This window comes from Priapulus caudatus, unplaced genomic scaffold (genome assembly GCF_000485595.1).
Source record: "Priapulus caudatus unplaced genomic scaffold, Priapulus_caudatus-5.0.1 Scaffold0, whole genome shotgun sequence".
NCBI lineage: Eukaryota > Metazoa > Priapulida > Priapulimorpha > Priapulimorphida > Priapulidae > Priapulus > Priapulus caudatus.
In genome coordinates, this window is record NW_014577061.1 from 551,666 (window position 1) to 568,412 (window position 16,747).

The 16,747-nt window shown below is 41.3% G+C and overlaps 2 protein-coding genes across 5 annotated transcripts in view; one reads left to right on the forward strand and one right to left on the reverse strand.

Annotated features, from left to right (window-relative positions):
- The window catches only part of LOC106819527 (glutathione synthetase-like), a 14,096-nt gene extending 13,734 nt beyond the window's left edge, over positions 1–362 (reverse strand). The window contains exon 1 of one of the 3 annotated variants that reach the window (XM_014824454.1): positions 199–362. The gene's annotated coding sequence lies outside the window, so the exon portion shown is untranslated. The remainder of the gene's footprint in view (positions 1–198) is intronic. The other 2 variants (XM_014825222.1, XM_014825039.1) reach the window with 2 other exon arrangements.
- Positions 363–585: 223 nt separating this feature from the next.
- On the forward strand, positions 586–10,725 carry LOC106821287. Of its 2 annotated transcripts, XM_014826069.1 has the most exons (9): positions 588–850; positions 4,211–4,361; positions 5,783–5,939; positions 6,182–6,266; positions 6,432–6,587; positions 6,961–7,020; positions 8,350–8,421; positions 8,544–8,624; positions 9,580–10,725. In XM_014826069.1, exons 1-9 carry the CDS (start codon positions 809–811, stop codon positions 9,622–9,624), a joined length of 849 nt encoding a protein of 282 aa, XP_014681555.1. In that variant the 5' UTR covers positions 588–808; the 3' UTR covers positions 9,625–10,725. The 2 variants fall into 2 exon arrangements, with proteins under 2 accessions (XP_014681631.1, XP_014681555.1); XM_014826145.1 differs by lacking the exon at positions 8,544–8,624 and having other exon boundaries at positions 586–850.
- The last annotated feature ends 6,022 nt before the right edge of the window (positions 10,726–16,747 follow it).

Here is a 16,747-nt window from a genome sequence, read left to right on the forward strand (position 1 = left end):
ACACTGGAGAAACGGAGGGAGAGAGCAGATCTTATTGAAGTCTTCAAACTCATCCAGGGCATAGACAAAGTAAACTATAGGATTTTTTTTCACTAAATCACATGTCACCCATAAAAGGGCCCTAACCCTTCATAGCCATGCATCGACATAATGTTGTGTGTGGCTATACAGTAAATACAGATATTTTAATTTGCATACCAAGGCCTGGGGAATCACTCAGTCACTCACTGTATCACTCACAGCACGGCTCCCACCTTGACCTCTGATATTTGTGACAAAACTCAAAATCACACCAACATGTGACTGTGAAAATGGAATGAGGCGGTTGTTGACAGTGTTCCTTGTCGTAAATCGTGTATTTTAATTTTATTTATTTATTTATTTAGGGGATTATTTACGTATACATCCCATTAAAAGCATTTTAAAATTTAAAATTTTAGATAACTACCAACGATAAATACACAAACTCTGACGGGCACTGTGAAATACACTGCTACTGTTAGTGTTAGTACAGAGATCAGTGATTTGCGCAGGCACATGTGCCTTGTTCCCTTGCGTTTGGCAAGTGCGCCCGATTGTAAACATGTAGGTATCAGGACTGGGAATGAGGTTGCCGCGATTCCGTCAACAGTTTACGACCAGGCAGTGAAAGCAATGTGTGGAAGTTGTTGCATTCTTGTATTCTATGTCTGTTGTGTTGGTTTTTCCGTACTGCCACCAATATTAGACGTGTGTATGTACAACGTAAACTCATAGACGCATTCATTGATCGACCTTATAAGCGTGTTTTGTGTAATAACATTTAATCATGTCTGAAAACTTTACTGATGCGAAGCTGCAAAAGTTAAAGGTAAGCAAATATATCCTAGCCCTAGTACTAAGTATAGGCACTGTATTCACTGTTCAGTTCAGTTTTGAGCCTCATACTCATAGTCATAGTCATAGTCATAGTTAACCCGACCAGGCTGTGTGACTAACGTCAATACACCCTAGGTATCTAACCCTAGCAATACCGTTTCTTGGAGCTAAGTCATAGTCATAGTCATAGTCATAAGACAATGACATAACTAAAATGATAGTTTTTTACTCTTCTTCTACTTCTTCAAGTACTTGTTCTTTTTCTTCCTCCTCTTCTTCTTCTGAATCTGTCTTAACTTCTGAATCTGTAAGAACTTCTGGTAGTGCCTAGTCACTAGTGGTACTACTACTAGTAGTAGTACTACTACTACTAGCTCTAGTACTAGCTATAGCCCGCGGATCGCTGCCGCAGGGCTATAGCACATTCTGCCATAGATGTAATCTAAGCAAATGGTCCAACTGATGTGACCAAAAATTTATCCCCAAAACGTAAAATGATCGGGCTTTTTAACACTTATCTATGCTGTTATTCCTCAAAGTCTTAGCACTGAAGAGTCACGCGTGCACACATAAGCAGAGCAACCGCATTTGAAAACAAAACACCAGTAGTGCTAAGACTTTGAGGAATAACAGCATAAATACCTGGTGTAAAGTTGTGGAAGTGTTCAAAAAGATAGGTGAGATGTCCATGTTGATAGATAAGTGTTAAAAAGCCCGATCATTTTACGTTTTGGGGATAAATTTTTGGTCACATCAGTTGGACCATTTGCTTAGATTACATCTATGGCAGAATGTGCTATAGCCCTGCGGCAGCGATCCGCGGGCTATAGTACTAGAGCTAATCTCTACTAGCTAGGCTACTCTCCTAGCTCTACTCTACTACTACTAGGCTATGTTTTCAATAGCTCTAGCCTCTAGGCTCTAGTACTATAGATTATAGGCATAGCATAGGCTAGCCCGCGTACAGTTGCCGCAGGGCTATAGAACATTCTATTACGAATGCTCGCGACCAACTTATTCACGGTTACTCGCGGCTATAAAACGTCTGTGGTAGGAAATTAATGTTTCTTATCCGAAGTAAATATGTCTTAAGTTATATCCGCTACTAAAATTTAACCTCTAACTATCGTTGAAATGGTCTCTACTTGCGGTATTTCTTGTGAACGACCATTATTTACGAACTTCAAACGGCCATTTTTGGTGGCGCTGCAGCAGTGCCAGTCGGAGGGAACTATGTTACGTATTTCCGCACGTGGAGGGGTGGGCGGGTTGGGATTTGGTTGTCGACAAAAACGTTGTTGTCAAGTAACAAATTAAGCGATCAAAAAAGATTGTAATATTAGTTTTGTCATGAAAGATAAACAAATTACTATTATTAATTTGTTACTTGACAACAACAATGTTTTTGTCCACAACCAACACAACCCGCCCACCCCTCCACGTGCGAAAATACATAGTTCCCGCTGACTGGCTGGAGTAAGTTGGTCCCAAGCATTCGTAATAGAATGTTCTATAGCCCTGCGGCAACTGTACGCGGGCTATAGTGCTAGAGCTATGTTTTCAATGGCAATGCCAGTGACAGTCAGTGGCAGTGCCATTAGCATTGACAATAAATACTGAATCGGGCCCGAGATTAGTTTAGCACCCCAGATTCATTTAGCACATATGCGAAAACATATTTGCGGGGTCCCAAACTGTCCTTTATCAGATAATAGCTTTTAGCTCAAATAATCGGTCATGTATCAAAAAACCGTTTTAGACTAAACCGACCAGGCTCTCTGACTGTTACACGGCAGAGGAGCCTGACACCCTTCCATACGAAATGCCTGGTAGCTTGAAAACAAACTCCGCATTTTGTAAAATTTCGTAAATAAAACAATGTATTACCACATGTGACCTCACCTGTTACATGTTTGCAACTATCGCATCACTTCTTAATTACTATTTCCCTCGAAATACATGTTAAAATAAGAGAATTTCGAACAGCTATACTATTTGAACGTTGTAAAATGCCATACTGGATGTTCTTATGTCTCTTTTTGTATTGTTTGTACTTGTATTTTTTGCCATGTATGATGGGATATCTATGGGAAAATGGCGGCGTTTTTTGAGTTTTATCTTATCAATTTATAAATAATTACTCGCTGACACGTAAATACATGCTCAGTGATAGCGCACATATAATAAATCGAGGCGTGGAAGTACAGAGAAGCGGTAAAAATCATAAAAAGTTAGATAATTTTACGTTTAATAGCAGCGCACGTCATGCCAAACAATATTCTATTGCGTCGGCTTGTGACCCTCTCGCCAACGTAGTGTTAAGCGAGAAGGGAACTTGTGGCTAGTTTTAGACATGTTATATAAGGACCTATTTTTGGCTCAGTTTTCAAATGCCACTACAGCCATTGTAATATGTGATATTCGAAATTGGAATTTGTGATCGAGAATCGATCTGGGTTTCTTGCAGTAACTTTGCACTGTAATTGATGCCATTTGCACCTAGCTTGGTTCGACTAAATCACAAAAATCTACTCATGGTGGATTTTAAGCCAATGCAAAGAGATAGTATGACACTACAGAGAAGATAGGCAATAGTGAATAGTTTACATTGAATATTTTGCTTGCAAAAAATTCACAATGCCTGTGTAGCACTATAGTAATACCACCTGCCTATATAAGTCCACTTTGGCATTTCCTTTCACTGGGTGCTATATATACAGGTATCAGGGGCGGATCCTGGGCTGAAGCTAGACAGTATTTTTCCAGATTTTAAAGGCACATCCCCCAAAAAGGACACACCACCCCACAGTGGGTGTTGTTAGGCGCGGAAGCACATGGCGGGGGGTCTGGGGGCCTCCCCCAGGAAATTTCAAAATTTCAAGCGTCCCTGGACACAAAAATGAGCACCATTTGAGCACACATTTAGTCAAGCAGCAATAGCTAAAAACCATATGGAATTTTATTTCTGCTTCATATTTTGCCTGCGCTTTGCATACCAGCAATTAATGCAGAATGATTCAAGCACTTCCCTTCTTTTTCAGATATCAAAGCTAGTTTTGTTACCATGTAAAATTTTGATTTTCTTCAAGTCCTGTCAATGAATCAGAAGAAAAAGAAAACAAATAAAGAATATAGCCAAATTCCACCAAATTGTTTTCTGTATTTTTTAGCGCAAAATTTTGAAGGGCACTTTGAAATCTAGACCGTATTTCCCAATACGGCAAATACGGTCTGAATCCGCCCCTGGGTATTACTGTACGTATGTCATAAATCTTAGGCTCGAACCAATTTAGAAGAATATTCACAAGTACAATGAGCATGAGAAAATAATGGCTGTTTTACTTTTGGACAGGTTGTTGATTTAAAAAAAGAGTTGAAGACACATGGTCTGTCCATAGTTGGAAACAAAAGTGAACTTATAGACCGACTAAAACACTATTTGCGAGAAAAGCATGGACTCCCCAAAGATGAGGAAAATATTGAGAGTGAGCATGGTGAACAGGGTACGTAGACAGCAGCCTTCCAACTCCAAGATCACTAGGCCAAAACAAAATATAGGTGTGGGTACGGTTTCCCGACCGACCCTATTTATTCCCAGCGACCCTAAACATTTTATTGTCAATTTTCTTTAAAGTAAAAAAATAAATAAATAAATAAAATAAAATATGAATTGGACAGTTCCTTCTTCAAAAGGCACAACCTTCGGACATGGTTCGTAAATAAAATATTTCAAGAAAATAAAATGTTTTCCCTACCTACCTACCCTATTTTTTTTCGGCATGTAATGGTAACCACACATATATTTTGTTTTGGCCTAAGTGAATGCAGAAAAATAGTGCAGAAGAACAAACCCCAGCAGTTAATATTTGTGTCTTCACTGTCAACTACACAATGATTGTAAAATTTGATTTTTTGGCACCAATTGAGGTTCCAGGTCATTCACATTTATCCAGTGTTTTTGACGTCTTGATGTTCATTGAATTGGATTGATTCATCCTGTTTTCTGATCTGTCACTATTTCTAATTCAATTGATAGTTTATTTTTCAGTCGTGAAATTTCGCAGTACGAAGAGTAAATTGTTGAAATATTGTCTGGCAATGGAATAGAATCATGACTGGCAGTTTGTCACCTTGATTGACCCGAGCTATGAAGATGGATTAAATCAAGAGCGTATTAATAAGGAGAGCGTACAACGGTGAAATGCTGAAACAATGTTGCAGTATTAGTCGAATTAAGAAACTTTGCCCGTTTTATTTTGACGATTCTTTGCAGTAGTATTGATCAGCTGTCCTACCTTGCTAATATAAAACAAACTGCTTGTCCCTACGATGCTCCTACGCTGAGATAATGAGCGGTGAAAATGTGGTATTTTTGCCGAAAACCAACGAGATCCCTGCTGGCTGTGACCCTCTCTCGTTTTGTGGCCAGTATGTTGCTTCCGGTCGCCGCTGTGTAGCACCATGGTAGCGCTGACTCATTACGTCAGTACTACAGAGTTTACTACATCCAGTGTGAGGTGGGCACAGGTGGGGGCCATCACTATGGCAATCAATAACAGACGACATTCATTCCATTTGTCAATCATTGATGGAAACATGCGAGGTTTCCCGAAGCTATCTCAAATCGAGAGAGGGTCACAGCCAACAGGGATCTCGAGTCGGTTTTCGGAAAAAATACCAGATTTTCACCGCTCATTATCTCAGCGTATGAGCATCGTAGGGACAAGCGGTTTGTTTTATATTAGCAAGGTAGGACAGCTGATCAATAATACCGCAAATCGTCAAAATAAAACAGGCGAAGTTTCTTAATTCGACTAATACTGCAACGTGGTTTCAGCATTTCACCGTTGTACGCTCTCCTTCTTAATACGCTCTTGATTAAATCCGTATGTTTCCATTAATGACTTGATTCTTCTCTCGATAGACGACGACGAGGAAGAGTTTGGAGACGAGTTACTAGAGGAGGTTGACAGTGGGGAGGAGGGGGATGTCAGCATAGATGCCGATATCACTCTTGCCCTAACAACGGGCGAGAAGAGTATCGGTAGCCTGGACAGTAGCTCAGCAGAGGAAAAACAACCGTGAGCATTTGTCATCCCAGTAGCAGAAATGGTCGCCAAGAAACTCCCGAGATATTTCTTCTTGAGTCAACCTTGTGTTTTAGCACATGATCGTTATGTTAGCATGATAATTTAATTATTAATGAAATAGGAGTCCCATAATCTTTGAATATAATTTGAACCATACAAGATATTCTACTGTACGATCTAAATTATTTTCCTTTGTAATCAAGCTATCATTGAGTTTAGTGTTTGTCTTTCAGAGTTGTAGACCAGGCAAATGAAAAACCAACAGAATTTCACGAGAAAGTAGTACTTGCATCACTTGCAGATATACCCGCAGCTGATGTATGTATGCACAAATGTCTGATTTCAAGAATTCATTGAATTAACTTTATTTAAAAAATACATAATAAATAGAATCAATACATTACAATAAATTACTTTAATCAAAGTGCCATTCGTATTTTTGCAACTACAAGAAGATGCCCATGCCATTCTGTGTGTTTATAGAGAAAAGCACAGAGAGCACAAAAGTTTAGCAATGGGTCTACTGCTTTGGATAAGTCAAGTGCCGACCCTGACACAAAGAAGAAATTGAGAGCTGAGAGGTTTGGACTTCCCCTCAAGTCTGCTAGTCAGCCAATAACAGGCGGCACTGAATCTGTGGTGCGTGAAAATACCGTAATATCCCGTAGAAATCATCACAAATGAGCTGTGTACTAAATCTGTTATTGGATTAATCGTATAATTAAAAATTCCACATAATGTTGTGCTAGTAAATGCTGAATTTCGGTTGTACCACTCCTCTGGATATTGTTCTCCTGATGTTATGTATACGGGAAATAAATCCTAAAAATGCCTGCCTACAAATTCTCACTGGAAATGCTAGGTTTGGTTATCACAAACATCTTATTAGCTGGTAGCTTCAGCTTCTTATCAGGCATATAATCTTCCATCATTATGTCGGTAGTCACACGTTTGTTTAGTATCGGCCATATAATGGCTAACTGTTCTCCGAATGTTTTATTGTGTTATGCAGAAAGCCGATCCGGATAAACTTAGCAAGCGGGCAGAAAGATTTGGCTTGGTTACGAAAGAGGTATGTATAAAAGTGTTATAGCTGTAAGCATAGATCATTTCTAATTCTTTTTTATTAGCTCATCGCTTGATCGTCCGTCCGTCCGTTCGTCCGTCCGTGCGTGCGTGCGTGCATGCGTGCGTGCGTCAACAGTTGGGCACAAATCTTAACCGCTCACGTACGGTCACGATATTCGGGACGTGGGGGGGTAACCCGAAAACGAGTTGGGATGTCGAAGCTGGGGGTCAAAGGTCAAAGGTCAAGAGGTTAAAAGAAGGGGGAACATCCCGATCCTTAACTTAAGTATTAGGGAGGAAAGGCAGACATTGCCGGCACCAAATCTAAACGGCTCGACCTAGGCCGTGCATAGTCGTACTACATCATGGTAGAAAGCCATCCACGTGCGAAATTGAGTCAACGAGGTCAATGAGGGCACAGTCAGATTTAGACTTTTACTGAGGACAATGGTCTTGACGGAGCGATTGAAAAAACTTTTTGTATTTCAGTGCCAGCGGTGACCTAGGCATTTTTATGCTTATGAATAGGACCCATGAAATGTGCTTTCCACTGACACGTCGAAGAGTTAAGTGCTCGATAACCTTGACTCCTCAACGAGAGGGTATAAATGGCTTTGTTTACTTGTCCACGAAAGAATTGACTGCGCGGTTGTTGTAGTAAATCTATACATGCCTGATGTATGAGAGCTACAATGTCACAGTGAAATTTCAAAAGCTAAAATTTGGTTGAAGAAAGGTTACTGCTTCCCTTAATCGTATAATTGCTATGCATGCGTAGCTGTCAGTCGTGTTACATGCGACTGTAACCAGCGCCATGCATGGTGGTGATAGTACTGTGTAAGGTTTGCCTGCGTTTGTAATTAGTTACAGTGGCAGCTCTCTATTTCAGCCTGTAGGTCTGCGTAGCGTAAATGGATAGTGCGTACCGTATTCGCCTTGCAAAGTTTTGCAACTACGTACGATGGGAGCTTCCATCTTTAATCTAAGAACACGCTTAAACTTACACGCCATCCTCGTGGCAACTTTTCATAACGATCGCAGCGAACATTCCTTTGAGAAGGTTGCTGATACCATCCCTGTGCCTTCCACTGTTTCGTCGCGTATGTGAACACATTTGGGACTAACAGGGTTTACTAGAATCCCACCACTCCACCACAGAGTCACCGCAGTAGACGTTAGATGAGCGCTGTCGCTCCGCGGCACTTGTTTGGATTGATTTTTTTTATTATAGGATTGGTATTATGGTTGCAGGGCATCAGCAGGAGACTATTGATCTACAATTCGTTTTTAATGTAGCCATTATAATTGCTTGATTTCTTGTATCATTCTTCAGACAATCGAGAATAAAAAGATACAACGTGCCAAAAAGTTTGGAATCTCAACGTCAACCACACCAGTTACAACGGTAATTTGTTAGTGAATATTGTTGGAAAAAAATTATGGAAAAGTGGTTCTGGCAGCAATAAAAACATGTCTACTCTCAGCCACTCTTGCTCTCTCTTCAACTGTACCTTAAAATATTTGCAGAGTGCAGAAGCAAAGGACCGTGATGCCATCTTAAACAAACGGAAAGCGCGGTTTGTAGATGGAGCAGCAGCATCGCTCACTGTACGTGTTTCACTATAGTATTCGTAGAGGAGTTGCTCTAACTATGCTGAGCCTTGACAAGGTTGATGAGTTAAATTGAAAATTTCTGCAAAGAAGTTATTATACTATGCTGTGGGTGCTAAGTAAATTTTTAGACAATCTTATCTTTCCACTGAAATGCTGAGTTGGGTTACTGTCAAAGTGTCAAGGTATAATATTTTGTGGGTGGCTTAGTTACTATTGCTTGCAACTGTGCATGTAGAACCAAGGTAAGGGAAACAGAATATCTAAACATTTGTTTACAAACTTATTTGTTATGATTGCTGTGATAGTCTGTCAATTTGAATTGTTGCGAGATCACTTGGCTTCTAGCTATACACCTACCTGTCCTCTAAACGGAAATATTAGGGTACAGAAATAGGGAATGCCTCGAGGGAGAGCCATTTATATGACAGCTGGAACTGTGTGTGAAGTGATACGTAGGCACCTGTGTGTCTAGAAAAGTGCATCTAGGCACTCTTAGGTGGCGTAGGTATGGGCGTCACTTGAATGAGGCGGGATGCTTAATGGTAATACGTGAATTAAAACTAGTGGCTAGAGAGGCAAATGTGTTTATAAGGCATAGGAACAGGTGAATGCCAATAGCAAGGTGGAATTCTGCAGATTATATAGTAAGCAGAGGACGATAAGGAACTTGCACAATAATGCATACCTACGCTGTCTGCTGAGGTAGTTGTGTGGGGGCTCAGGGAACTTTATAAAAAAATAACTGTATAGTGACAATGCTTAGGTATGTCATTTCTTTCCATTTAATATACACATTGCAAGTGATAATTCGCCTCTGCAAACCTGTTAGTAAACAATCGTGTTTGGTTAAAAATAACTTGTAAACATAATTGATATGTGGTATTGTGTGAAGTATGGATGGGTGTAAAAATCTGAAACACATAACTAACTAGTATTTCTATTTCTACAGGAGGCAAAGAAAAAGCGGTTAGAGAAGTTTGGCCAGCCAGCCTAAACCCAGCAATGAGCTAATATGCTAATTGTTTACACGTGCCCATGTGTGTTTGTGTTATCAAATCCAAGGCGTATTTAACGATTTGGGAATTAAAATTAGGATAAATTGGGACCAACTTCCACAGATATTCTTGTCCGTTTGTGACCCATTGGTTGCAGATATTTTGCTTGTAGTTCATACTATATATTAATTGTGTTAAAAAGATTTGAAAATTACTTAAGGATTGGTCAGGGCAATAATATCTGCTGTAAATGCTTGAAATTACTTCTTGAAAATATATCTTGGTAAAAATTTCTTTGGGCATGTCAACCATTTGCCCTTTGTGGCAATGTTTTCTCTATCGCTCTGCGGGAAGTTGAGTGTAATGAAGTATGTGGAAGGGAAAACTCATTTGGAGTTTCATTTGTATTTGGTAAAGATATATTTTGTATCTGCGAAGGTGGCAGCAAATATATCTTTAGTGTTTTATAATGCAATCAGTAATCCTGAAAAGCGCATTTTATAATTGGGGAGCATGTTGTATGTTATCAAATGGTCTCATTATTATGGTGCGTTACTGTAGTGACAAAACCATCTTTCTAGTTCAATGCATAGAGCATTCCAGGTAGTTTAATTTTAGATTGATTTTTGACACTAGTTTGACTTAGTTTGTGATTCTATAATTTTAAATGCATTCATAGCTGTTCTTGAAAGCTATATGTCAGGGTAAAAATGAGTATTTAAATATGTATGTGTATTGTCTCTGATCATGTCACATAAATATCCATACTAAATGTACAACTTCTAAATCATATCTCGAAAGCTCCCTTCTACCAAAACCCATCACCAAAGTCCTCATTATGGATGTCTATTTCAACCTGATATTGATGGGCTTGTTTTTTAGAGTTGGTGCTTGTACATTTTAAACTACCATATTTTAGTGAAACGTTTAAGTAAACGTTTATTATATGTAACAAGTCAACCACACATTGATTTTCGTGTAATAAAAATATAGTTGTTTTTCAATGCCGTAAATGTGTAAATTCTCTGTCCTGGTGTATGTTCTGTATGTAATCAATGTTTTCATGATCAAATAACGATTTCATCATATCAATGTATCAGCTTGAAAATTGTTCATCTTTACCTGTTTTCTATCTACTCGCGAAATGACGCTCGTTACACTGATGAGACTACGATGATTTCTCTAAACCCCGGCCCGATTCATAGTAATCTCTTAGTAAAATATTGACTTGATACGAAGACAATAATACAAGGATCCTGTTACTAACATAAAATTTTCTGTCCCGGTATATTCATTTCTATATAAAACACTTTGTACACGCCTTCTAATCCATTGTTTTTCTCTTCAAATTAAGGCTAATATAATATACGGAACCCGCTTAATACGATTATTTTTCTTTGGCCCGTCAGTTAATTTTTGTACTAAGGCTTTATTTACTTGCAAGGTTTAGGCTTTGCAGTAATTGTATCTATTTGTGAACAATTTAACGCTACTAAAGTTCTTAATTATACATATAAACCATACCTTCATGCTTCCCCACGTATAATAAGTACTCTAGCAGGAAAAATCACGCAGATAAGGTGTATATATGTTCCCCTGACCTCTGTTTGACCTGGCTCGTTTAGCTATTTCTAACTAATATATATATATATATATATATATAATGTATATAGGGTTAGCTAGGGTTAGTCAGAAATAGCTAAACGAGTCAGGTCAAACAGAGGTCAGGGACTTGGGTTCTGTCATAGACTACTGTATCCATTATAGTCTGAATCTGTGGTTGGGTTTTTGCATAGATATATACAATTAACACGTGTTGACAATTTGATCAAACAATGGTTGTTCAACGCAGCTAATGTCGTCATAAAATTAGAGAAGATGGCAAGTTTAGTGAGCAGAATGTATATTGAATGAACGTACCGTAGGCGAAATAGTATATGAGATCAGCTGCTAGCTTAATTTATATGTGTATGAGTGCAAAGCAACTGTAATCTGTTAGTTTGTATCATTAATTGATAGCACTAGGAAATCGAGGTTCTCTGCTTTTTGTTAGCAGGTATTCATTCACCCATTGTGACCTCATCGATGATGATAAGAGATGTTCTTCTGACTAGTTATGCTAATCCACTGTTGTCCCTTATTGAGCAAAGTGATGTGTCTGTGAGGTTTATTGGTACTTTGAGCTTACTGTGGACTGTCCTTCCTCCAGCGAGCAAAGTTGCAGCAATGCCACTGGTGGCTAAATCAAGACAAATTTTGCCTTGGCTTCTAACATATGATGTGATGGTTGTGAGAAGGAAAGTCTTTCCAGTTCCACCAGGAGCATCAATTGGAAAAAGACCAGGTTTGTTGTCATCAATTGCTGTCTTCAGAGCTAGGAATGCCTGTAGTTGGTCGTGGTTCAACTTTGCTTCATTGTCGTTTGTCTCCTGTTGAAGCCTTTCTTGAGAGTACTGTAGTTCTTGCTGCACCTCAATAGGATCATGTGTCACAAATTCAGTTGGCTGTGAAGGCTGTGGAAGGTTGAAGTCTGTGATCATGTCTTTGCCAGCTTCATGAAACATTGTTTGGAGTTGCAGCATAACTTGATTTATGATAGCATCTGTTGGTTCGGCAAATTTGTTTGGTTGAAGTCCTGACACAGTTCAGTTTTGAAGGTTTGAAAGAGCTGTGCAGGGTTTGCAGGCATTGCATGAATGAGCAATGTCACAAAGCAGTGTCTTAGTTGTGGGCCAAATTTAATTGTGGATGCCTCTTCCATAGCCTTGTAAGTTTCCTGGTCATCTTCAAATAATCCTAGATTAATGCAAGCCTGTTGGTATGTTTCACATAGCTCTTCATTTACAGTTCTCAGGTCTTCAAAGCTGGTAGGACCTTTAACATGGTAAAGGAGCATTCTAAAGAAGTATTTCTCCTTGTTGTGGCAGTTGATTGATATGACTGGAATTCGGCCAATCATGTCGCTTTTTGCTTCATCATTTGATATGTTGCGAGTTTTCCTTTTCCTTTGCGTAAACTTCTTGCATTTGGCGTCCCACATATAATGCCTTAGGATGTCAGTGTACAGGTATTGGCGTGCATTTGGGTCAATTGTATTCAGTGTAAAGAACTCTGTGAGTTGATTTTTTTCAGAATGAGCTGCAGCATCTGCAGGATGTTGGTTTTTATGCTCGACTGGACGGACTTGCGGCCCCGGTTTTTGCGCACAGCGCACAGCTCGCGGTGAAGCCGCGCCCCAACAGCGAATACGCCGCCCCCTTTTTGTCCACTTAGACAGATACCTTAGACAGGGGTCTGAAAACGAACTCCGCGAAAACTGGGCGCAATCCAACCGACATTTCGTGATGGACGGCAGGAGGCCATCTCCAAACGGCCCCTAAACTTTTTTGGGGGTGGCGCGCCTCATGGCTAAGACGTAGTGACTCCTACAAGAAACCTCAAGAAATGCTGTCAATCAGCGATGACGCGCTCGCTCATTGGCCGCTACACGATGACGTGAGCTACTGCCGAGTATAGTGTTATGTCTATCACAGAGCTTTTAACGAAGTGTCGTACGGCGCTCCACGTGGGGGGGCGTGGTCTAGATGCTATCTCCAAAAGCGGCGCTGCCGTGGCGGCGCTAGCTGGTTGCGAACGTGCCACGTTTCGACCAACCTGACCCCACGCTGCCCGTGGCGACGGCACGTCGTGCGAGCACCTGCGCTGGCGTGGCTAGCGTGGCAAACCAGCAGCAGCACCAAATACTGGTCCCTGCTAGCTGCTGCAGCGCGGCTCTGGAGCAGCAAAGTAGCAGCAGCAGGAAATGCCCTCCCCCCAAGGTCGCCATAGTCAAGCCGGTGTACGTCTCACAAAAACTGCGCGATGTTGCGCTTCCCGCTATACGGATTCGCGCGCCCGCCCTCCTTCGGCGCGCGAATTCGTATAGCGGGCAGCGCGAGATGCTACATACAACACCCGCGGTCGCGTGCGCCCAGTCCCGCGGAAGTGCGCGGCTTAACCGCTATCGGCGGTCGGGGAATAACGCATCTTTTGCGCAACGCCATCTTGTACCCGGTCTCTCTGGTTACCATCTGTTCATTTGGTAGATGAATGGGCATTTTGTGCACCGAGGGATACTTGTGGCTTAGATTAAAACCATCGAGTCTCCAAGCAGCTTCTGATGCTGATATGTATCTTGCATCAACAAACCTCTGTATTTCATCATATGCCATTTGACCACTGCACTTGTTTCAACCATAACACGGTCAGCACCTTTGTTAATGTACTTATACAAGTACTTGACACCACCAACAGAAGCAACAATTTCGACATTAATATGTGCTTGGTATTTCAGTAGTAGTACTGGGTTGTAGGAGACATGAGCAAGCTAGGTTACGTGACAGACTACTGTATCCCTTAGCCGGTGGTTGCGTGTTTGTAAGCCTACACCCAATGCACCTAGCGGAAATGAACTGAATCGTGCATGTTTTCCAGGGAGATTTTCCATTCGATTTTCTAAATATGTTTTTTTAAACATTTAACCCAATAAATAACAAAAAGGAAAGTGTTAGAATCGAACCTGATGCGTAGGAATGAAGCACGAAAAATTTAGCCGGATTCGTGCACGCGCCTAGAAGTTATGCAGAAACAAACAGAACAACACTACTCAAATTATTATATTATAGATACTTTCTTTACATGCAAAGTCAACAAACATTCACCGTTTACTCTGTCTACTATTTTATTATCTCAATATACAATGTTATAGGTAAAATACCATTATTTACAGATCGGTGCAAATGTGAAAACGCTGCAAACCGGTATTTATTCAGATGCACGCACTTACTTGCCTTAGCCAACCATAAAACAACTGATGCACTTTGGAAGGCATACCAAATAAGAAGTGCACTCACTGAATAACAAAACAATTTATTTTTTCTGTGACTTTATAGACATGATTCACCGTTTCTTAATGCAAGAATTCCATTATCTGAACGGGCTGCATTATATCCATGAAATGGTGCACACGGTATGTACACGCAGTAGGGTCCCCATGAAACATCAATGGAATACAGCAACAAAAAACTCCTGTGTTGACATACTGGCCAGCCGACTCTCAAGGTAATGTGAACTTTCAATGACCAATCATAGCTCAAACAACAAAATGACATAAGATATATATGTATATATATTTATTTAGATAACATGTTCAGCGGATATATTAACATGATTAAAAATACTTCCTGACGCCGCTGTTTCATTAACTATGACGCCATGTCTAACAGAAACCATGGTTTACTAATAAAGGTTCCTCGCTGCAGCACCAATACTGATGGATCTCACGTCCAGCATCTATATACACACACCCGTCATAAATCTCACTGTGACACCACACGTGTGACCCTCGTGCCATAATTCTGCGAGGAAAGCACACGAGTAATAATGCTCTCACAGTCTCGCAATGGCACCATGCGTAACAATGTCATGATATGTCCCGGCCACGAGTTGTAACGTTGGTATCATGAGCTTGCCATGATAAATATCCCACAAATCTCTGATAACACTCTTGCCTTCTTGTAGTAACAATGCCGTAGTCCGATTTGTATACATAGCATGTTTAGCTGTGACATCACAGCTGTATGCCAGCATGGCATCGTTTAGCACTAACATTCATACTTACACCATTTGGCTGTCACTTTAGGAGGAAAGCTGTTGTGCAGCAGCTATCACAGTGACTTGAAATGTCTTGAAACTCTCTACACTGCACAAAGCATTCCCGTCTCTCTACACTGTACAGAGCTTTGCGATATCACTGATGGCTACTGCTGACGACGGGCAGTGTTGAGTCCCTCTCTACACTGTACAGGGCTTGATATCACTGGTGACTACTGCTGACGACGGGCAGCAGCTGACCGTCCTGCAGCACGTACTGCATGATGCCCTCGCCCGACGACACGGCCTGCTGGTGCAGCGGCCCCTGGTCGAGTATCTGCTGCAGCTCGGCGACCTCCTGCGGGCTGATCTCGACGTAACCCTGGGTCGGCACGCCCTGCGGCATCATCATCTGCTGCGCCTGCTGGTGGCTCGGTATCTGCATGCCGGTCGGCAGGTGCAGGGTGTAGGGATGCTGGTGCGGCCGGTACGTGGCGTGCTGCGGAGGAGGCAGCGCGCTTGTCGGCGCCATTGGCGCGTACGCGACGGGTTTCCGCCGCGAAATGTCGAACATGTCGGCCGTCGTCGCGGAGACCGTGTACGTGGTGCCGATGCTCACCACCGGAAGCAGCTGCTGCTGCTGTTGCTGTTGTTGTTGTTGTTGTTGCTGCTGTTGATGTTGTTGTTGTTGTTGTTGCTGTTGTTGTTGCTGCTGCGGCAGTTGTTGCTGCTGCGGCTGTTGTTGTTGCGGCGGCTGTTGCTGTTGCGGCTGCTGTGGCTGCTGCTTTCTCGGCACGCGCACGCTGGGACGGATAGCTGGCGTCGCCGCACCTTGAGAGTTCGCAAATGACATTAGATTTTGAACAGCAGAGTTGCTTTCGAGTAAAACGTCGGCAGTCGTACCGGTGTGGCAGTCGGCGACGACAGATGCTGCAGGCGTGGGGACCACCTCTGGACCCAGCACGTTCCAGTTGACGTTGATGCCTTCTGACTTGTGCTTGAAAAGATGATCTTTTAGGTTCTTTCTGTTGAGCGACATGTAGGGACAGTAGGGACAGCAGAGGAGCAGTGAGCTGTCTGTAAGCAAACAAATAGCAAACACTAGCATTAGTTTCCTACATGTAGCAAGCTGTTCACTGCACATGTGTTATTGCGTTAACAATAAAGATGGCGCTACGTACTACAAAATGCATTGCTTGCTCAATACAACTGTGAAACTAAAAATGGGCTTAAATACAATGCGGTTTATGTTGGGGTTCCTGCTGGCACTTGCTACCTTTGCAAAATAGAACAAATAAACAACAATGGCAAATTTACCACAATACGTGGTAAATAATTAAAAAAGGATTAGGATTCGCTTAAGATTACAGTTAAACAATAACCTATCCTCGCATTGCCATTGCATGTATGAACTAGGTCCTTCTGTAACATAGTTTAATCATATAATTCTATAATCAATATCAAAGGCTAATATGAAAAAAATCATACAAC